Source organism: Camelina sativa, chromosome 17, assembly GCF_000633955.1.
Source record: "Camelina sativa cultivar DH55 chromosome 17, Cs, whole genome shotgun sequence".
Taxonomy (NCBI): Eukaryota; Viridiplantae; Streptophyta; class Magnoliopsida; order Brassicales; family Brassicaceae; genus Camelina; species Camelina sativa.
Window position 1 is genome coordinate 1,989,035 of NC_025701.1, and position 21,550 is coordinate 2,010,584.

General features: G+C 35.7%; 4 protein-coding genes and 1 long non-coding RNA gene across 8 annotated transcripts; 1 reads left to right on the forward strand and 4 right to left on the reverse strand.

Annotated features, from left to right (window-relative positions):
- On the reverse strand, positions 155 to 3,590 carry LOC104754659 (ent-kaurenoic acid oxidase 1). Its single transcript, XM_010476886.2, has 9 exons — positions 3,507 to 3,590; positions 2,257 to 2,599; positions 1,645 to 2,122; positions 1,298 to 1,561; positions 1,122 to 1,211; positions 954 to 1,032; positions 754 to 860; positions 549 to 673; positions 155 to 468 (listed from the first exon to the last, which is right to left on the reverse strand). The coding sequence occupies exons 2-9, from the start codon at positions 2,493 to 2,495 to the stop codon at positions 378 to 380; spliced, it is 1,473 nt and encodes a 490-aa protein (XP_010475188.1). The 5' UTR covers positions 2,496 to 2,599; positions 3,507 to 3,590; the 3' UTR covers positions 155 to 377.
- Positions 3,603 to 5,649, forward strand: LOC104754658. 3 transcript variants are annotated; one of them, XR_762149.2, is made up of 6 exons: positions 3,603 to 3,695; positions 3,773 to 4,245; positions 4,341 to 4,437; positions 4,527 to 4,757; positions 4,994 to 5,107; positions 5,192 to 5,649. It is a non-coding gene; the product is annotated as an uncharacterized LOC104754658 (long non-coding RNA). The 3 variants fall into 3 exon arrangements; XR_762150.2 differs by lacking the exon at positions 3,603 to 3,695 and having other exon boundaries at positions 4,144 to 4,245; positions 4,353 to 4,437; XR_762151.2 differs by lacking the exon at positions 3,603 to 3,695 and having other exon boundaries at positions 4,156 to 4,245; positions 5,195 to 5,649.
- LOC104754660 (probable beta-1,3-galactosyltransferase 2) lies at positions 5,782 to 8,879 on the reverse strand. Of its 2 annotated transcripts, none has more exons than XM_010476888.2 (11): positions 8,473 to 8,879; positions 8,212 to 8,308; positions 8,055 to 8,119; positions 7,741 to 7,952; positions 7,571 to 7,634; positions 7,399 to 7,471; positions 7,182 to 7,302; positions 6,986 to 7,073; positions 6,774 to 6,899; positions 6,585 to 6,694; positions 5,782 to 6,265 (listed from the first exon to the last, which is right to left on the reverse strand). In XM_010476888.2, the coding sequence occupies exons 1-11, from the start codon at positions 8,586 to 8,588 to the stop codon at positions 6,117 to 6,119; spliced, it is 1,221 nt and encodes a 406-aa protein (XP_010475190.1). In that variant the 5' UTR covers positions 8,589 to 8,879; the 3' UTR covers positions 5,782 to 6,116. The 2 variants fall into 2 exon arrangements, with proteins under 2 accessions (XP_010475190.1, XP_010475189.1); XM_010476887.2 differs by having other exon boundaries at positions 8,055 to 8,128.
- Positions 13,882 to 17,659, reverse strand: LOC104754662 (NEDD8-activating enzyme E1 regulatory subunit AXR1). Its single transcript, XM_010476889.1, has 14 exons — positions 17,489 to 17,659; positions 17,199 to 17,371; positions 16,932 to 17,095; positions 16,663 to 16,773; positions 16,474 to 16,553; positions 16,216 to 16,366; positions 16,015 to 16,108; positions 15,760 to 15,848; positions 15,513 to 15,586; positions 15,263 to 15,425; positions 15,036 to 15,121; positions 14,624 to 14,707; positions 14,363 to 14,543; positions 13,882 to 14,231 (listed from the first exon to the last, which is right to left on the reverse strand). Exons 1-14 carry the CDS (start codon positions 17,581 to 17,583, stop codon positions 14,148 to 14,150), a joined length of 1,629 nt encoding a protein of 542 aa, XP_010475191.1. The 5' UTR covers positions 17,584 to 17,659; the 3' UTR covers positions 13,882 to 14,147.
- Positions 18,134 to 19,453, reverse strand: LOC104754663 (50S ribosomal protein L6, chloroplastic; the record flags this gene model as incomplete). Its single annotated transcript, XM_010476890.2, is given in 3 exon segments — positions 18,134 to 18,624; positions 18,705 to 19,007; positions 19,413 to 19,453. Coding segments are annotated over 3 exon segments (675 nt in total). The 3' UTR covers positions 18,134 to 18,287.

The following is a 21,550-nucleotide window of genomic DNA, read 5'->3' on the forward strand; positions in this document are numbered from 1 at the left end:
CATTTTTATCCTATTATTATTCATCTTGACAGCTATCTATCTATCTAACTTCTAATCTCTCACACAAGATCCTTAAATAAATAACATTTCTGAACTAAGTCAAGTTCACGACAAAATCTAGATACGTGTATGATTTGCTAACTTAAGAAGAATGTTTAAGGAGTAAAGTTGCGTGAATGACATGGCTTATTCTTTTGAAACAAGTGATTTTTGGTTTGCAAACAAAGATATTATTACACCAACTGAAGAAAAAACAAAGCTCTGTTTCATGGAACAGAGTATGTAGTCTGATGAAGTTTCCAACTAAAGATAAAGACAAGAGTCGCAAGAGTACATAATTGATGAACCAAACTTAACGGTGAAGATGAGAGTCACTTTTACTGATAACTAATTGTTGCCAAGCAATTATCAGTTGGTCTGGTGTGAGGCAAATACATCACAGGACACTCTGGGTTGCTCCGTTTCACCCTGCCAATATGGATCTCCATGGATATATCAAGATAACACAGAAATATATGTATGAAGATGCAAATTTTTGTAAGTCTTACCGATATTTGAGGAGGAAATGATGAAGAAAAATTGAAATCTCAAGCTTAGCAAGATCATTTCCGGGGCATAGATGGCTTCCAGCACCAAAAGGAAGGAACGCACCAGCTTTTGGTACAAACCCCTTCTGAAAATTTAATCCAAACATTCAAAATGAATTCAACTTTCTATGGCTCGAACAATGTAAGATGATAACACTAAACTTACATCCCATCTAGAAGGATCAAATTTTCTTGGATTCGGATACACTTCAGGGTCTATGTGGACATCCCTAAACCATGTCAAAACCTTCCAACCTTTTGGGATTAAGTAGCCTGCAAGATTAATCAAATCATGCTAAATGCTTATGTCCATTTAGAAAGGTGTTTTGTATTCAATATAATTCATGTATTTACACAGAAACCAACCATTCAATTCGACGTCAGTCTTTGCCTCCCGAAAAGCGGTGAGTGAGAACGTTATGACTCGGAGTGTCTCATCAACAACCTAGTGAAGAAACATCTCTTTCAATCGCCTAAAACAAATCGCCAACAAAATCTCTAATGTGCTAAACTCATAGAAGACCAAAATCTAACCTGTGATAAGAACTCCATTTGCCGGGTTTCTTTTAGAGTTAGGCCTTTTTGTCCTTCAGGCCTATTTTCCAGGATCATTTCTTGTTCGGCCTATAGAGCCATCATATGCAAATCCATTACCATATGAACAAAGTATAAGATGACAACAAGGAAATAAAATAGTTTCCTCCACTTACCTTTGCCCTTTGTAGAAACTCAGGGTGTTCTTGTAGAAAAATAGTAGCCCACATAATGGTGTGGCCAGAGGATTCATGACCGGCATTAAGATACATCAGAAGAACATCTATAATCTCTTCGTCATCCAAAGTTCTTCCATCTTCATCTTTAACATTAAGTAGATTGTCTAACATATCTACCTTATTCGATACAATGTTCTGTTTCCTTTGATTTCTGCGCTCAGTAACTATTGACTGAAAGGCAGATACAAGTGTTTTCCTCGCCTGTAAATAAAACATGATGATCCTCCAAATATTTAAAGAGATAGGATAATGAAAACTGAAAAAAAAAGTGGTTTAATTTAGACCTTGAGTGCTCTATGATAAGCAAATCCAGGAATATTGATTGCCATTGCTCGAACTCCATAGTTAAGAGCGGTATACTCTCGTTCCAATGCATCCATTACATTCTCACTCTCAGAGCTGAGAAAGATGTACATGATGATCCTAAAGGTAAGCTTACGCAGATGAGTCAAGAACTCGAACTCTCCCATTTTGGTCCACTTGTCCAGAGCGGTGATAACGTTTTCTTCAATGTATGGTATGTAATTAGAGAGGGCTTCATGACCATTGACTGGAGCAGCAGTCAAACGCCTGAGCCGCTTGTGTTCTTCAAAAGAGATACCAATGAATGACTTCTTTCCAATTAGTTCCATTGTAGATGTTGGCCAACCAGGCTTGAACGCATCATCATCTGTCAGCACACGCCGGCAAGTGTCTGGTGTTGTTACTATTATACTTGGGTTCCCAAACATGTGCACTTTATAGATACCTTTAGGTCCATACCTACACATCATTGACAACAAAACTAAGTCCCAAAATCAAAATCAAGATATAACATGGATACGGAATCTGTAACATATCCACGGGATTGGTAAACGTATTTACCTTTAAGATTTTTAAATATAAAAATAGAGTACCTTTTGATTAAAGTGCGGGTAAAGGAGTCAGGGTCAGAAGTCTTGAAAGCTCTGAGAAAAGACAACATGTTGCCAATGAAAGGCCAACCCAAATCTCCTGGTGGCAAATAGTACATGTTCTCCCCAATGCTGAACTCATAGAGCCACACATTCACCATCTTGATCAACCAATTCAGACCAAAACATCCCAACACCATCAAAGGAAACCATATTGGGATCCAATTCTTTGTTTCCGCCATAGCTGTATTTTACTTAGTTAAGTTCCCAGCCCTTTTGTCTTCTCATTTATATAGATATTTGCATCCTCCTCTTCATGAAGATATGTGTATAAGATCAGGCACACCTGTTACAACTTACATGGTATACTTACAAGACTATCTTGTAGTCTTTAAATAAAACTGGCAATATATCTCTTATACTGGATCTTTACTAAATATTACATCTTATTTTTCTTTAAAAGGACACAAGAGAATCTCAACTGGATAATTAGGAGATGAGATTTTTTTTTTTTTTTTTTTTTTTNTTGCACCAGGAGATGAGATTTCTAAGGGGCTTGTGGGCTTTCTATGACAATGACACACCATGTTCTTCCATGTGTCAAGCATGAGTGTATACCATTTAAAAACATACCAATCCATCAACAAGGTCCCATTGATACCCCCATCCATGTGAATGAACAAATAAATTTACACAATCAAGAACTACTCTAAAACACCAGAAAATAAAATACTAGGATTTGAATGCAAGTTTGATGTGAAAGATATGTGAATTAATCTCGATTGATGGAAAAAACAAAAGAGAGATTCTATAAATTATAGAAGGATGCAAAACCTGGAAACGGAGATGGTGCAGGAATGTAAGAGACTATACAGACCAAATACAAAACAGTAAAACACATCAATCAAACACACAACAATCCCAAACCCAGTAGAGAAACAAAACACTCAACCAGCATCAATACTAAAAAAAATCTTATCAATTTCTCCCTTTTGTTCACATTCGTCTTCAAGTTGTTACCTTTTAATCAGTTAAAGCTTAATCACAACTAAAACAATCCATTAATTCTTCGTCTCTGAACGTAATTTTCTGTACCCAAATCACAAGTAAGTTCACTAAGTTCTTGGTCCTGGAAACTTCGATTTGGAAGTAACGACCACTTCACACTCGGATTCAGACACCAACAAAAACCAAAACTTTGGTAGCCACAGAAGAATAATGAGAAATCGGGGAAGCTAAAGAGAGAATCATACCTCTATTAAGGCAATTAGAGACAAAAGAGACCACTTGACCCTCAGATTCTGCAAACGGAACACCATGCCTCGATAAACCGGTCGCAATCACCTTCTTCAGCATTTCCAATTTCTTCTTAAATTCTCTCACTAGGTTTTCGACTAAGAAGACGCTGGTCTGAACCAAAGTGTGTGTCTGACAAAATAAAAGTATGAATTTTTATGCACAATTTTCCAACTTTCCCCAAGTTTTTCTTTACCTAAGTAACTTAAGACCATCTTTACAGGGGAATACTCTGTGAGTTACTCTCACATTTGGACCCCATTTGTGAATAAAAAATCCATTTTTGAGTCCATCAAGCAGAGTATCGATACTGTGGGAAGCCATTGGAGCAACCGATACTCTGCCTAATAAAATATTAAAAAAACTCTTCTCTCTCTCTCAGTCGACGAAGCTTCAAGCTTTGGTGGAACCAAACCAACGGAAGAGGATGCGATTCTCGTCTCCTTCAGCTACAGAGATCCTCGCTACTAAAAAATCACTGAACCACCAGCGACTCGCATCTCATCACCATCACTCTTAGGAAAAAAAACCGATCGAATGTATCCTCCGCGAGTCACCATCAAGGATCTGCGTCTCAGACGCATCTCCTCTCCGAGTCCGAACTCCACCGACGACAGCGAATTAAACGGCAAAGAAGAAACCGAAGCAAGGAAGAACAATACCATATATCTCGTTGCAAATGTCCGGATTCGAACAGTAAGTTTCTTTGATCTTTTAAGCATCTGTTAGACTTGGATCATAATTACAAGAATTATGGATGATGATTTAGTTTTTTTGTTTGTGGTGAAAAGATGGAATCAAAGCTCATGCTTGTGGATTAAGAAATGTAGAAGCAGAGGAGTTACTTCAAACGACGTTATAAGAGATTGCTTCCATACTTTATGTCTGGTAAGTCTTTGGTTTTATTTATGTGCATCAAACGAGGAATTGAAATTGAAATTGAGATTGATATGCTAATTTGGCAATTGTCTCTGCAGATGGAACGTCATCAAGCCGGTGCTCAAACCTTTAAGCCAGAATCCTCTAGATATTAGTTTATCCTGTAACAGAGAAGCTGGATAAACTGGTGAAGACGTAGAGGAGGAAGTTAGTGAGTTGATGCTCATGGAGATGATTGTGGCAAATGCATTGTGTCACGTTTGCTAAGCTTCAAATCCTTTCATTGAAGCTTTTGTTATTGTCGTTTAGTTCTTTCTCTCTGCAAATAGGTTAGTTACTTTATATGTTGTGCAATTGTGTTTGAAAGAAAGAACATGTTTTGCTCAAAAAGGTTAAGATATTAGGGATGTCTGGTTAGTCCTCTGTCACATGTTTGATGTTAGGGATGATATATGCAAAGGTTCTTGAGATGTGGTGCTACACAGAGCGACACTGTTGACTGTTGAGTTTTGTTTTCTCCCCTAACACTGATGATTTAAATTTGTTACTTTTTCTGTGACTGTAGGCAATCTTGTACGTGCTATGCTTCCGAATGAGATCAGTCCTGGACGTTCCTAGCTTTCGATCGCAGCTTACACCATTGTTGTCAGTTTTATCTCACAAACTAGACCCGTTGAAGGTAACTGACACTATCATTTTTCCTCCCATAGCTCATGTGTTATATATATCTCAAGTGGTCTGAACCAAAGTATCAAATGCATAGAAGTGCCATCAATTGGTAGTTTCTGAGTTCCGTAAACAAGCCAAAGCAGCTGGTCTGTTCATTGTCTCGGAAGCCTGCATTTTGAATGGCCTACCCAAGTCTGAGCTCTCTCGTGAAAGGCTTGTTTTGTTCATCCCGTTCGACCAGTGCTTGCTACAAAAATCTAAAAGGTTCACTATCTTAACTGGTACGTAGATGAAGAGAAGCAGCAGATTGTTAAGATGGATGGAGAAGCAGCAGCAGGTTCACTATGCTAACTGGTACGTAGACTTGCATATTGGTACAAATGCAACCAGAAAAATCTATCAAGCATATGGAGGGATGATTTTGTATAAATAACATAAATAATTTGTAAAATTTTGTTAATTGAGCAACCTTCTTTGGGTTCTCTAGTGGAGGTATGTTTTTGCTAAAGTTCTCTTAGAATTGCTTTAATTAATTTAATATTAATTATATTATTAATTAATATGTTAGTAATTTAGGAGGGTTACTCCACTAATGATGCTCTAATAGACATTGTTAAGCTTAAGTAGTTTTAAAGCTCGTGATAATTAGATTTATGTCTATAATGTGCAATATGTAGTTTGATAGCCAAAAGAAGGAGGGCATAATTTTGTATTGATGTAAACAAATCCACAACTTGCTCCCAAAACGAATACAGGCATGGCGTTCCTTATATGTACTACTAAAACGGAAACGCCACAATCGTAACATATCCAAACGCAATCGCGATTCTTGCCAGAGGTTTCCACTTTCCACACTTCTCTCTCTAATCCTGCCTCTCCTATGTACCTATGAATACAAAAAGTGGGTAACTCTTGCCTCTTGGAATTGTTGTATCTCTGTACTTTTGTCTGATCTTTGAGCTGTTTTGGGGGATGAACAAAACCGTTATGTTTTATCATTTACTGTATGTGTTTCTATGTCAAAATGTGGCACTCCAAAGAGCCTTCTCGCCTTCACCGCAGCGTCGATGAACCTCTTTGATGCGATCTGCTGATCTGCAGATTCCGCTGCAACTCCAGTCGAATGATGCTACACAGATGTTTCCAGCCTGAGCTTTCCATTCACAATCTGCAAATACCAAAGCTAAAACTGTTAACATCTTCTGAGTATATTTTCAGGTTTGAAACAACAAGTAAGTTTTCATGCTATTGTCAAATCATAAACATTTAGGTTCTTGGTACGACTTTGTATCAGTAGAGACTTTGATAGGGACGAGTCATCTCTTTAGATAAGGTCTCTTCACTTTAAGCCTTTAGTTAGGTGCAGAACACCAATGATGTTGATATTTTATCCTAAGCACTCAAAATCAATACACTTAAAAACATCTAGAAAGTATCAAACCAAGCCTAGTAAACTTGCAGGATACAAAAAAGAGCATAAGAAATACCAGGAGGAGTGCCACAGCATAATCTTCTATCGTCAATGTGTTTCACATCAATTCCGATAAACCAAGCTCCTAATGAAACATCTTCGTTCGCATACTTGTGAAGAACATGCCTGAAACATTTAACATATATAAGAACGAAGAGACTTCACGAGGTAATATGACTACAATGTAATCTCATCTTCAGCTTACTGATTGATTGATATATAAGAAGCCAAGTCTCTTGAAATAGCGTACAACTGTCCAGTAGCATGACGGAAGTATTTGTTCCCATTCTCACCAAATTTCCAGTACTCTGGCTCATGGTATCTCACACCTCTGCTCCACAAAACCAACACGACTTAACAAAAGAAATAACCAAAACTAAAAATAGTTTGAAGGAGGAAACAGAGACATGGATTTACTTTTGAGAGAGGACAGGACCAGATTTCATGCAACCTATATAGACCCGTGGTTTTTTCCGGTGTCTAACAAGAGTTTCCCCAAGTGTTGCTGCAGACATTTCAGTGAAGCATTGATGAATCCGTTAGTCTTTACCAGCATAACATATGCAACATGACATAAATGATAAAACCAATTCAACTCGTTCTTAGAACTTACCTATATTTACATGAACATCATCATCTACTTTGACATAGAAATCTGCATCCCACATTGAAAAAGCTGTAGAAAAGTAAGTTTTCGTCTTGCCTGACAACTCTAGGTACCCTTCAACATGGTCCTATACCAAAAACAAAGGGAGCAATGAAAATGAAGATAAGAGCTGAAAACTTAGGCCTTGTACTTGTTCAACGTGTGAACTAAAACAAAAGTATACCAGTCTCAAGAAATCTCCATGCTTCCTGTCCTCAGCTTCTATAGCTCGATCTAGAATTCCCCCGGCCGTGGCACTATAAACTCAATGACACACATCATCAATATACAGTGAACAAGAATGAAAAAACTCACATGAGAAACTAAATTTACACTAATGGACATTGAAATCTCACCTGTGACCAATGACAAACCGGATAATAATCCCCTTCTCTTCCTCAAGTCTCTTTCTTTTCTCGCCTAAAAACCGATAAAACCATCAAGGAACAAAAAATGATCAAAGATAAGTAAACATGCTATTAAGAATCCAGAAGAGACTGAAGCCAGGAAAAGTGTTTATATAAACCTTGAGGCATCCAGGTAGCTCGAATAGAATCCCTTCTCTTTCTGCTACTAAAAGCTGTATTAATCCCTACAACCATCAAATACCGTCTCTTCACCTGCGGTTGCTGCTTCCCCATATCATCTGAGACAGGAGCACCGTTTTGTAAAGATTCCTGGACAGACCTTGCTGCAGCTAACTCCATCTCTAAGCTTGAAATAGTCTTATCCAATGTCCTGCAAATCACACACAAAAAATGTTGTTAAAACATAAAAAAAAAGTTCAAGAAAGCTCCTTTTTTCCGTACAAGCACAAGATAAAAAAAAAAAAAAACTCACTGTAATGCAATATGTGTATTGGCTACTTGTCCAAGAAAAGCCTGAGGATCTCTTTTGACTTCTTTCTGATAAAGCTAAGGGATAAACCCAATCAGATTTTCTCATATAACCAAAACCAAGAAAGAACAAAATCCATGATGTTGTTTGACTAACTCACAGGTTTTGGATTGCAACCTTCAGAGATAAGTTTCAATCTTTCAGCTTCGGTTACAGATGGACGAGACATGCCTTTAGATTCCTCAATACTCCACATCCTGCAACCACCACCAACAAGTAACAACAACAGAATCATGAGTTCTCTACGATAGTGAATTATATAGTAAGCAAAAAGCCATCAAATTTAAGTATCTTAAGGTTAAAAGCTATCAACTTTAAGTATCTTAGAGTTGAAAGTTGAGAATACTCTCAAAAAATTTACCGATCGGTGAAGAACAAACCGAGGCAGAAGCTTCCTAAGCAGAGTAAAATTGTATATTTCCTTGAAACGAAGCTTCTAGAAGAAGAATACTCTCCTTTCATCTTCGTCGAAGACATTTTCCTCTCCACTAAAGATCGCCAGAAATCTCGAGATAGCTATTTCAACAACAAGCCAGAGAGCTTCATCATCGGAAGAACCTAACACTATAACATCAAATAGACCCAAGAAGGAACAACTAAATTCGCCAAGAGCTTCCAAAATCAGAACCTGAGATTTTCACAGTTCTAGAGAGAGAATTTGAAGAAGCTCTCTTCTCTCTCTTATCTAATATTGAAAGAAGCTGAAAATATTGGAGAGAGAGAGAGATGAAGAAGACGAAGACGACGTTAAAGAGAAGAGAGACGAAATCAGAACGACTTCTTAACCGTCTCTCTACTTCTTTATTTAATTAATAAACACACCAATATTTTTGTAAACTTTACCAATCTGTCCCTATATTTTGGTATATTTACTAATCTGTCCCTTTAGTAAATATAATTATTCTTTTTCTTCACCATTAATGACAATAATACCCTCCTCGTGTCTTCTAAGTTTTTTTTTAATCTGCCCCTATCATCTATTGAAATTATAAATTAAAACAATAATTTTCTGTAACACAGAAACAAAATATTTGTAGATGAGAAAAATATATTAATCTGAAAAAGAAAGCTTTTGAGTATATATCACCTTTAAATATTTTTTACGTCAGTTTGGGATATTATTATACGTTCAGATAGTCTTAAATGAATGGTAAATAGGTTTTCTTTTGTCCTATGTTATTAACCAAATATATATAATGCTTATAAAGTTACCACAATCTCTTTCTTTTTTAACTGTTCTGCACCGATTCATATAATGCTTGTAAAGTCAAAATACCTTTATTCACCCAATCACTATGATACAAACAAAACGCAATTGTCACTTGAAAAAAATAAAAGTAATTATGTGTATGATTTTTTAATTTCTTAATGAATGTTTACCAATTACGTTATGACAAACAAAAAAGAAGCATGGTACCACGATTTTTGGTCTTCTGGTCTCTTAATATATTAGATATAAATATATAATAACTTGTTGATACAAACAAACTAGATAAATTATATTTATTTTCGAGTTGTAATATGTTATACGTAACATGTAAGTAGCCTAGTTATTAAACACGTTAATTACGTAGGTGTGTCACAAATGCCATGTGTGTTTTGCGTATAGCGATTTGAGACATTGGAATGAATGAGAGAGGCACTTTTATTGGTTGATTCTGACTTTAGCTTAGAGCTGGCCCTCGCCAAATGATCAGAATAGGTGTGGGGGAACTTAAATTGGTTGGTAAATAGTAATTGACATTTCAATATATATTGGTTGTAAAAAACCCCAGCGTATTCATTCATTTTCACGTGATCTTAAGGAACCAACACCGTTAGTTTTTTTTCATAGCACAAGCCTTATAAATGCTAGCCTACACACTCGTCTAGTTTTAGTTTAATGCATTGCATGCCACTCGCCATCGTATAGTAACACGTCCATTTTTGACCCGCTGAACTATAGTAGTATTTTTACATGCAACACCAAGAAGCATTATATATGTATCGGTTACCTAAATGTCAGAGGCAGTTATTACTATTTTAGTCGGGTCTTTTCAGTTCATTAGAGAGAGAGAGAGATGAGAGATTCTGCGACTGTACTAGCCCATCATGTGATGTTTTTCGTTTTGCATCACAAGGCTCACTGCAAAATCAGTATCCCCAAAAATGACTAGTGGGTCCAATGTCACGAGGTTTTCCACGTGTCATCATGAATGTTTCATAAGTTTGTGTAACTTGTGTCCAAAATCATATTATATATGCCACATGACTTTGGCCATAGATTTGTTCATCAATTTTAACAATCCTAAACTTTGATTTATATGGTTATGCCGCTCGATCGGTATTAGTTTTGGAGTATTCTGCATCTGTGCATCTTCACTTTTCTGGATAGGGATTATTATATTTTTCGTTTTTGTTCGACTATATTGGTCATTGTTAATAATGTCTCTCTGACAAATACTGGATTTTTTAAGCCTAATTAATACGATGATTACATATATACATTTTGGAAAATTTAGTTTGTTTACGTACATGTTAGTTGAGTTAATTAACCAATCATGTCTTCCATATAAAGATGCTCTACGACGTTAATTTATCAAATTTACAAAAATTTCAGTTCTCAATGTCGTAGAATTAATTAGTATTATGAAATTCAGTTCAAAAGACCGGTTTGAAGACATCTTTTTCAGTCCTAGGGAACACATATTCAGGTCGTAACTGAAACATAAACACACACATATATTTGATTGATAAAATAGTACTCGTATCATTTTAAATTTGGTATGTCTGGTGGACTCTAATTCTTTTCTCAACCAGATTTCCGAACTCATTGGTGGGAGGAAAAAACAACCAAAAATAATTCAAAATTTTAATTTCTTAATGTAATATTCCATCGATGGCTGTGCTCAATAGCTCATGGCATGTGAACATTCAAGAAGTCGGTGCTATGATTTGTTTGAACGAGACTGTAGTGAAATGAATTGATTGGATCAAAATGTTATCCACTTTTATTTAATAATGCTAATAGCTCTGTATATCATCAGATCTATCATTGATATTTTTTTTATCCGGTTTAAATATTCTATCTTATAGTTTAAATATCCCAATCCGTCTAGGTAATACCAATTTATGTATACACCTTAGCACTTTCCTATTTCATGCAAAGATTTAACTCACCTAATCTTTTTTTTTCCGCAAAAGAACCTATAATAAACTCATCCAAATTAAAAAAAAAATGATTAGATTATAAATTTTTTTCACAAAATCTGATCAATTAAAAAAAATAAATAACTGTAAAAACCAGTTTAGAAATTCTAAAATCGAAATAATCCCAAATAGAGATCTAATCAATTTTCATCTGATATGGATAATGCAATTAATTCTGGAACAAAGTGAGTCAAATCTTTTTCTTCTTCACTCCCATATACGATGCCTTTGTTCAAGTGTCCAGAAGTAAGGACATAAGCCATAGCGGACATAACAACAGCGGGCTGGGATGCAAGCATCAAGGACATGTATAAAATCGAAATAGTCCCAAATAGAGGTCTAATCAATTTTCATCTCTAAAACATCGCTTAGCAATGTTAATTTTCGATTCCTACTGTATTTTAATTACTCAAAAAAAAAATCATTATAATATGATCAATGTATGATGCAGGGATGTTGTAATATTATTCCGAGAGAGACATTGAATATAAGTAGATGTATAGAACTTGGACGGAAAAACAACAACGACGGCATTAACAGATTGCCCTCCACCACCGGTGCATCTAAGGTTCAAATAAATTGTAATTTTTTTTTGTTTACTCTCAAAAAGAATATGTAAATGTGTGATTTTACACTGAATAAACCTCGATGTAAAACTTTACTCATAAATTTTTGTAAATTTGTTCTAATCATTCAAACTTTTTGATCATTTCTTAGAAATTCCATTCCTGTACCCTGTATTTAACAGCTCTGTAACTTAACATCCAAATTTTAAAACAAACGATACGTACTAGAGAATGTGGCAAGTTCATCTTCATTTTAAAGACGTTGTTGACATTTACACAACATATATAGCAGATCGTAGTGACTATTATAGTGGAATCTGTGTATCAAAATCTGAAGCCCAAATAAATTTAACTAGGGGTACTTAACGTTGAATTAAGAGCTGTTGATAAGATGTCATTAGCTTGGAAATACAGCAAATATTATAATTTGTGAATAGAGGTGATGGTCAAGTATAACGTGTATGGTGTGTCACAATAGCTGTAAATCAAACCACATGGTTTTATATCAAACATGTTTGTCTACTACATACATACATATACACATAATTTATAGAATGTTATCGATATGTTGCACAGATATATTTAATCTCAAAAACAATGTCCTATAGTTTTATTAGTAGGTGGCAGATAAAAACTGTAACTATAGCAAATTATTTTCTGTTTTTTTCTTTTAATGATATTTAAAAGAAGAAAAAACAGAGATTTTGTTTATATACTAAGAAAGAAAAAAGAAAGCAATTTATGTATCCATAAGTGAAAAATAATTCAACCAATGAACAACAATATATTAATAGTCATAAAATATTAAACTTAAAATTGGGAAATCAATGAATCGGTGAGAGAAGATGGTAGAAGTTAGGTGCTTTGCTTGAAAGAGGAGACTGCCACTTTACCTAATTCAATGTCTAAGTTTGGTCTTCTTCAAGCAAAGCCCCTTTAAAGCTGACATCCCATTTCCATCCATCTATCTGTTTCTTGTTGTTAACTCCTCCTTTCAAAAACCACTATCTTCTATATTATATGGAGAGATGATCCCTCAAACCCCTACTATCCAACTCGTGCCGAATGCTTAAATACATATTATTGGCATCATAACTTGTGGGACGCAGCAACTCTCTACGTCCCACGTACAATCCATATATAGACAACGATGTTTTTCTAATTAATCAGAAGCTCTCTTTCATTAAAGTTTTTTTTGGACACGTAATCAAGTTGATTAAGTATGAATATAAAGCAATAATATTACAATAAAAGTTGAAAATCTTAACTTTTTGTGCTTTTTAATCAAGAATATATAATTTAATTTATAAACATACACATTGTTTGTTTTATAAGGATATAAACATAACCTAAGTTCATAATCATACCGATACCGACAGTGTGTGTACCGTGACTCCGTCAGTAACATATCAATATTGTCACTAGCATAATGCGTTATATTTCTATCGTAGACTATGTTAATGGATGATGACTGAATTATATATTAAATAAAAGATCCGTTTCACATCATTACAACTTTTTTTTTTTGTCAAAATTCACAAAAGTTAAACTCAATGTAGATGGAAACGACAGACGCGGATATGTCGGATGCGATCGACATTAAAAGTAAACAAGTGAAAGGGTGTAATTAAAAAAATCAAATGCAAATATATATATATATACATACACTTAAGAAAAAGAAAAAAAGAGAAAGGATGCAAGTTATACTTTTATGCAGAACGAAATGCCATGGTAGTGAAACCCACCGAGCTTCGATGGCCTCTATTATTCATGCATTTGTCATAACCCCACACCCATTTCTAATTGTCTTTATTTCCCCTAAATCCCCAAATTATATTTGTGGCTCATATCTTTTCTCTTGAAGTAGCAAATTGATGTAATTGATTTTTTATGCCCATTAACGTTCTAGACAATATTAATATTCCATTTTGATTGATCTTATTCTTGGACCCCATTTTCTTGATAGCAACTTTTGATGTTAACATAATGCAAATTCGTCCACAAGGTACTCTCTATGATTTGTAGAAATCATCTCATTAAACCTTTTCCGACTAGAATCATGTGTAAAATGGGCTTTCTCTGGCCCATTTTATGAAACTAGCTTCACCCAATCTGGTAAATGTTACACAAATGCAACCTCAAATTTTTTTTTTTGCAAACCCCAAGGACAAAGGACAAAGCGAAGCAAGATGAAGAATAAAATGGATATGATCAAAGCTCACTCCCTCTCTCTCTCTCTCTCTCTCTGTCAGTTTCAAGCCAACGTGTAAAGAAAGATCTTCTACAATGTCAATAACTGAGACTTGTGATCAATGCCATTGAAGATGTATGTCCCCACCATCGGAACAAACTGCTTCGTGACAAGCTGCAACGAAGAAAGAGAGAGAGAGAGAGACGATTAGAAATGAAATCATCTCGGTGTGCATGTCTATAAGCTGGTGAATCCCACATAAGACTCTTGAAATTGAAACAATAAGAAGGATATATGAATCGAACCTTGATGACTTCTTGAGACGCGATTCCTCCAATAAAGGCAGATACGACATGAAGCTCTGAGGCACCAAACCGGCACATCTCATTGATGAGGTCATCGGGGACTACAGAGCCATTACAGCCCAAGTCGGTAAGAAGACTCGAGGCAATATTTCTTAACCGAAATATGTCTTCATCCATTCCTCTAGCAAAGCAAAACATATTGCATGTTAATAGCCAAACAAAGAAATAAGATTGAGCTTCATGCCATTATGAGTTTCTTACCCATCAAACTGTCCAGGAAACTTGTTATTGTTGGCAGCAAATCTGTCAACAGCTCTGAGAAGAATATAAAATCCCATTGCACCACTGTGACGGTAACAGTATCAGCATAAGAGCTAAACATGCAAGCATAAAAGAAAAAGTTTTGAACTAAAGCCAGCATCTATTTTGCTGCTGTGTAAGCCTAAGATAAACTAAAAGATTTTGGTTAGTTCAGGTTAATTAAATGAAGAACTTATACTGTAAAAAATTTGCAGTTTTGCAAAATGCTCGTACAATATTCAATCACAACATCTTACTGCATGTATCATTAGACAGACAAAAGGGCAACCGTTTTGTAGAAATGACACCTTTCAAATCATCTGCTGATTTTGTACTCATATGAAAAGGGAAAATTCTGTGAAGACATTCGTACCTGTAGTCCTCGTCTGCTAAATACTTTTGAATTTCCGTTACAGAAGGATTGCAGAACTCGTCCTCTACCATACGATATCTGCATACCTACAAAGCACGGAATGCGGTTTATGTTTTACTCAAAACAAATGTTCTGATACTCCCCCAAAAGAAAAGGCAAATACGCAACAGGCAGAACATCGACATTTGAATACAAATAAAACTTGTTTCGAATGTAAGTATTCTCACTTTAAGTTTCCTTGCATTCTTGCAGAAGCTCTTGATTGTTGGTTTTGATATGCTGCTAGGGTCTCGACCGATTTTCTTTAAAATGTTTCTTACTCGTTCCTCCATGAAAAGAAAATCAGCCTCAGCTTTGGCTAAATAAATTTTCTGCAGATTGATATAGTGTCTGCAAGGAACAAGCATACAGTTGCATTATGAATGTGAAAAATAGATTGAAGATGGATTTCAGTGCCATTTAGGCAGGTGCACTCACTCAGTTGAAGACGTCATATCTGGTATAGAGCCTTCAAGGGGTGCCTCTCCATCACCTTCGTTTGAAACAAATTCCTGCAGGTAAAGTTTATGTATGAGTACTTTATGAGATTAAATCAAAGTGAGTTGTGGTCAATGGAAACATAAGATTTTTATTGAATTCAAACTCTGAACAATTCAAAAACCCTGAAAATTTGCCCAACCACTTGCAATATGAGTTTTGCTAAAGCAAGTTTCAAGTTTCAAACCTTCAGAGCCGCCACCATCACCCAAAAATCCGAGGAATTTGAACTTGCTTCAGCACAACTATCATTAATAATTTTTTGAATCTCTGTACCTGGAAGAGAAAACAAATTTGGCTCAGCATAAGGGATACTGTGATTTGACCTCCAATATCAACGTACATCTAAAGTACTCAACCATTAAAACAATAAACCTATGTGGCATGGAAGCACCAAATATTAAGTCAAGTTATACCCACGCCAAACAAGATATCTACTTACTGATTCCACAAGGAGCGAAAACTTTGAAAGCGGCTTCAATAGCTTCTCTGTAGTTATCTTCATCCAAAGTTACCCTCTTGGACTTAACCAAATCCTTAGATTTCAAGGATATAGAAATTAAAACAAGGAAGCAGAATANCAAGGAAGCAGAAGAAAGCAGGCTACCTAATGAATTTGCTACGTTACAAAAAAAAACTACACCTTAAACTCTTTTTTTTCTTCTCTGGTCGAGGGAAGATTACCACCATGGGATTGAGCCCATTCATCAGCCATCTTTACAAGAATGACGACATAAGGTATGTGCTTATGTGCAGCGAGATCTGATACATTTAGGTCGATGGTTTCCACAAAACTGCCGTTCAATGAATAATTATCAGAAATCACTCAATCGTCCATCCACAACCACAATGTTAAAAGATGCCACACAACATAATGAGAGAGAAAACGAGAGCAGTGAACCTCCTGAGTTCAGGCCATGGATTATTCAAGCGAAGGTCGTCAAGAAAATGATCAGGTTTTGAGTCAATTATGGTGTGCTCCTGATAAACAAGAAAAGAATAGAACTTAGCATTTCCCCGTGGTCAATATCCAAACTGCAGGATATTATTGGCCATAAGTATAGTTATCCGACACATATAGGGTAATTACCTTTACAGAGATGCGAACAAAGCCAGCAAGGCCGTAAGAGCGAGCCAAAACCAACTTGACGTTAGCTTCTCGACAGATCCTATCAAGTTTCACCATTGAATCTTCCACCAGCTACAAGAAACCAACATCGGAGAATGGGATGGAAAAATGAGTTAAATAACATTGAAAAGACTAATATAGCAATATCCCCTGAAGGACAGGGAAGACTTTGCCCTGGTAATTGACTGTAAGCAAGAATCACATCTCAACAAACAGAAAGAGAATAGTACCTGAGTAGCTATAACGAGAGTGAACTGGGAGAAGAAAGATGGGTTAGTTGTAATCAAAGTGTCAGGATTCTCCTCGATAAACTTAGCTTTAACAGCATCATTAAGCTCTTGGAGAAACGCACAAACAGATTTGGCTTTAGACTGGCCAACACTCTTCAAATCAACTTCACATGTCAAAAAACACCAATAATAACCTAAGTAAGTCCCCAAAAACCCCCAGATGGAAAGGATATACAAGAAAAAGGTTAAAAAAAAGTTAGTCTGTACCCATGAAATTGTTTCCGAGGTCACCAAGCTGAACCTTGGATCCATCAACGACGGTGACGCTACCAACTCCACCAAGGACGAGATTCTTCAAAGTTTCGGAGCCAGTAGGGCCACAATTGAGCAAACAGATACTCGCTTCTTCCAAAGCCGTTTGACCTAGCTCCCCCCAAATCCTACGATTTTTTTTCCAAATCAAACCCCATACCCCCCGATTACTTCATCAGTTCCCAACAGAGAATCGTATAAAGAGCGAGAGATAATAAGAGTTGGAGGAGAAAAAAGAGTAATACCTGAGTTGACGATCGTACTTGGTTTTAGGCTCAGACATTGTTAGCTCTTCTTCGTCAACCTGTTTTCTCGGTCTCTTCACTGCTTCGCTTCTCATCTTCGTAGCTGAGACAACAATGGACGAGTTTTATCGGCCTCCGCTCCGGTGAACTCTCTCTCCCAAACCAAAAAAAAATTTCAATCCGTGTTTTTTTATTTCGGTTATAAAAAAAAAAAAGAATTTAAACCGACATTGACATCTACTGGTACGATTTTGGTTTTAGATTTGATTCCGGTTTTAATCGATTTTGGTTTTTGGTTTTTGATTGTGATTTTAATCAAATATAAACGAAGTTTTGGTTAGCGGTTATAGTTACCATTTTGGCATTTTCTATTGGATTCAAGTTTTTTAGAAGAATTTAACCGACATTGACGTCTACCGGTACGATTTTGGTTTTAGATTTGATTTCTATTTTGGTTTCAATCCGGGATTGGTTCGGTTCGGTTCAATTGGTCAGGATTTAACACGTTATGCACACAACACTGAATGAATAGATTCAATTTTACACTTCAAGTTTGTTAAAATGCCTAATACTAAGTTGATGATCCTTTTTCAAATAGAAATTTTCCCATCAAAGCACCTAAAAACATTTCAGATGACATATCTCAGAGCATAAAAAACAATTAATGGGTTCCTTTAAACAATCTGCAAGAATCCCAAAACAAACATCTTCAATTTCTAAACACAAAATATGAGCAAAATACACATTTAACATTGAGAGTAGGTAAGTAAGTAGACATAACAAATGAAACTGAAGACCATCACTTCTTTTTTCCAGCTTTTCCTTCCTTCCTCCGAACAATCTCATCAGAATACTTGACTCCTTTACCCTTGTACGGCTCCGGTGGCCTCCACTTCCTAACCGTAGCAGCAAACTGCCCAATTTCACTCTTGTCGTAACCACTCACAGTGATTCTTGTGTTCTCTTCCACTTTCACTTTCAGGCTATCCGGTATCTTCATCTTAACCGGGTGAGAAAACCCGAGATTCAGCACCAATTCTTTCCCTTCCACTGTTGCACGATAACCAACTCCCACTAGTATAAGTTTTTTCTCAAATCCCTTTGATACTCCCACAACCATGTTATCCGTAAGCGTCCTACAAGTTATAAAAAGGATTAGAACAAACAATCTTTAACCTCAAGAAGTTAAACCAAGAAAAGATGAGAAGTGTGTTACCTGAAAAGGCCATGCATTTGGTTGGCTCTTCTAGTTTCAACAGTTTTTTTAACCCTTAACAAACCAGAATCTTCCTTGGTAAGCTCAACTTCTCGTGGGTAAGTCAAAGCTAGCTCTCCCAGTGGACCTTTCACCTTCAAGTCTTGACCTTCTAAAGCAATGGTTACATTGGAAGGTACAGCGATCGGTTGCTTTCCTATCCTTGATTCCTTGCACTCAATGGTCTTACTGGAATACCCCACTTGAGCAAATGGCGTGCTTGATGATACCTTGAACACATTCCTATCTCCCAAAAATGCTGACCTAAAAAACAAAGGGAAATGTACTCTTATCTTCAGAACCAAACATGTCTAGAAACGTAAAACTCTATCACCAATACACAGGAACTGAGATTAAGGAAGAGCTGCATTATAATAGAACTTTCATAAAACTTCTAGAATCCTGCTTTGACATACTACTGAGTTCCACATAACAACATAACACAATCAAATTTTCCAAAAGTTCTAAAATTCACCAACCAAGTTGACGTTTACCGTAGATTTCTAAAGATTAAAACTAACAAGAGACTCTTTTTGTACTTGAAAGGCTCATGAACCCAACAATTCAAAGAGATTTTGAGTAGAAAATGCTAAGTAAAGAAAAATAAAACCCTAGAGGAATGAAGAGTCGGCATAAAGGGTTAAAGAGTAATTGAAGAGTATATAATACCTGGGTTGAAAAGAAGAGACGAGCGAGGAAGCCATTGGAAGAGGATTTGATGATGGAGCTCTGAGCTCTGCTCCAGGAGGAGGATGAAGAGTGTTTTATCCAGAAAAGACTTATCCAGCGTCACCCTTCTGTAATCATCATCCATCCCTCTGAGATTATTGCTTTCACGGCCCGTTGTTTCACTATTTTAAGGCCCATTTACTTTAAGCGTCGTTCTTTGGCCCAATTTATTAATCATGTTCAATTGATCATTTTTTATAACCCATTAACAATTAAAAACCTGAAAAATGGGAGTCACTTATTTTTTATCAACGTGGAGTTTAGATTAAGATTAACGAAGTCAAGAACGATCAAAATTGTGTGTCTCTTTCCCGATTAAGTGATGTTAAGTCGTCAATATGTTAAAAGTTGGTCATGGCTTTACTCTAGCAGACAAACAAAAGATGAAATGGACGGACCCTCATCCTTAGAATCAAATCCAGATAATATAAATTGAGAAATTTCAAAGAAGGAAAAATATAAAAAGAAAGAATAATTGCAAGTGTATATTTTCCTGGTTCATATTTCTTTTGTATTAAATAAGTAAAAAATATCAGTCACACGATATATATCCACAAGATATTTGGGTTCAGTCTTCAGTTGCATGTTATTTATGTGTTAACAGATGAACAAATGAAAATTTCAATAAGGAAGAACAAATGCAAGCTTATAAGTTTTGCTATATAACATTCCTTTATGAACACTCTAAATACAAAAGAAAAGTCGAGTTATAAGTCCATGTGTTTCATGCAACCTTTTATATCATATAGTACGAGATATTTCTGGGTCCCTAGTGAATAGTAGTACTATTCTATTACTCTACTATTAATGTTTTGAAAATATCTCTTTGTTAACTATTCTTTGACGAAGGCGGCCATGTACGTACGTAGTTAGTTAATAATTACCATTTAACTATCCGTTTAACCGTTTTAACCACACCGCATCTCACTTACCGCCAAAAAAACAAATGCATTAACTCTCTTCTTAAATGTTACTTACCAATAATAGCTAGAGTAAAAGTTGATTCTCCAATAGTATACGGACACAAGAAAAGCATGGATACCCCACACCTTCCCCTACGTCTACACTGACCACTTCAGAATTGGCACTCCAAAACAAAAGTTACAATATCACAGAAAAATCAAAGACCAAAGAAAATAAAACCAAGTAATAATTAGCAACGAAAAAAAGAAAGAAAGAAAAAAGAGAGAATATTATTATGAATTATTATTCTTTGCTTGAGCTCAGAAACAGTTCTTCTTCTGCTACTGCTTCTGCTTCTTTTCTTTGTCTTTCTTCTTTATGCTTAAGTGCTCAACCACTCGTTTTACATCTGAAGAATACAGATCTCTGATTAAAGTTTGTTTCTCGTATTTATTCCAAGGTTGCTTCTTCTTTTTTTTTTTTTTTCAATTGCATACTTTGTTTGTTTCCTTTTTGTTCTTACATATACTATCCTTATGAAGAAGTTATACTTTTGGTTAGTCATATGTCTCCCAAGTTTTGGTCCCAAAATCTCAAAGCAATATCCTCTGAATGTTATCTAATAATAGATCTTCTAATTAGTAATTACAAATTCAAGTAAGTTTAATTAAAATAAAAATCCGATACTTATATGGATGCACTTTTGCACTTTTCTTCTTTATCCACCACTCACTCACTGCCATGTTCTGCAGAATCAAAGTCATGCAGTGTCTTTTTTTTATTGTATACAAGTTGGAATATCACCGATATGATTAATTAAGGTGTGTTTTATGTTTAATTATTTGATTCGTGTCAACAATTATTTCTTAATTAATTGACATATCACTCACTGCCATCATCATTTGATTCTCTATTCACTGAATTATTAATTACACTTTTTGCTTTTTTTGTTTGCAAACCATCTTTAAGACGGCTCTCCCTCACACTTCTTTTAATTTCAGTGCCTATATTCACATGTAGGGAGGCACCAGTTTCTAAAATCCAAGGGCCTCATTATACAAATACCTTATTATTTTATAAATATACAGACACAAATGTGTGTACACCAATCTCTCTACAGAATCTATCTCCTGATATCTTGGTTTGCTTGCCTTCTTCTTTCTTGTCTGAACCGT

Bases quoted from the DNA above. Each gene is read 5' to 3' on its own strand.
- LOC104754659 (XM_010476886.2), bottom strand. From the start codon at position 2,495: ATGGCGGAAACAAAGAATTGGATCCCAATATGGTTTCCTTTGATGGTG. The intron at 1,562-1,644 runs GTCTAAATTAAA...TTTTATTTACAG, and splicing joins CTTATCATAGAGCACTCAAG to GCGAGGAAAACACTTGTATC. The intron at 1,033-1,121 runs GTTAGATTTTGG...TTTCTTCACTAG, and splicing joins AAATGGAGTTCTTATCACAG to GTTGTTGATGAGACACTCCG.
- LOC104754660 (XM_010476887.2), bottom strand. From the start codon at position 8,588: ATGTCTTCGACGAAGATGAAAGGAGAGTATTCTTCTTCTAGAAGCTTC. The intron at 7,953-8,054 runs GTGAGTTTTTTT...TGTGATTTGCAG, and splicing joins AATACACATATTGCATTACA to GACATTGGATAAGACTATTT. The intron at 7,472-7,570 runs GTGAGATTTCAA...TTGAGTTTATAG, and splicing joins CGGTTTGTCATTGGTCACAG to TGCCACGGCCGGGGGAATTC.
- LOC104754662 (XM_010476889.1), bottom strand. From the start codon at position 17,583: ATGAGAAGCGAAGCAGTGAAGAGACCGAGAAAACAGGTTGACGAAGAA. The intron at 16,109-16,215 runs GTGTAGTTTTTT...TTGAAATCTAAG, and splicing joins AAGAAAAAAAAGAGTTTAAG to GATTTGGTTAAGTCCAAGAG. The intron at 15,122-15,262 runs GTGAGAATACTT...CGTGCTTTGTAG, and splicing joins AGAATGCAAGGAAACTTAAA to GTATGCAGATATCGTATGGT.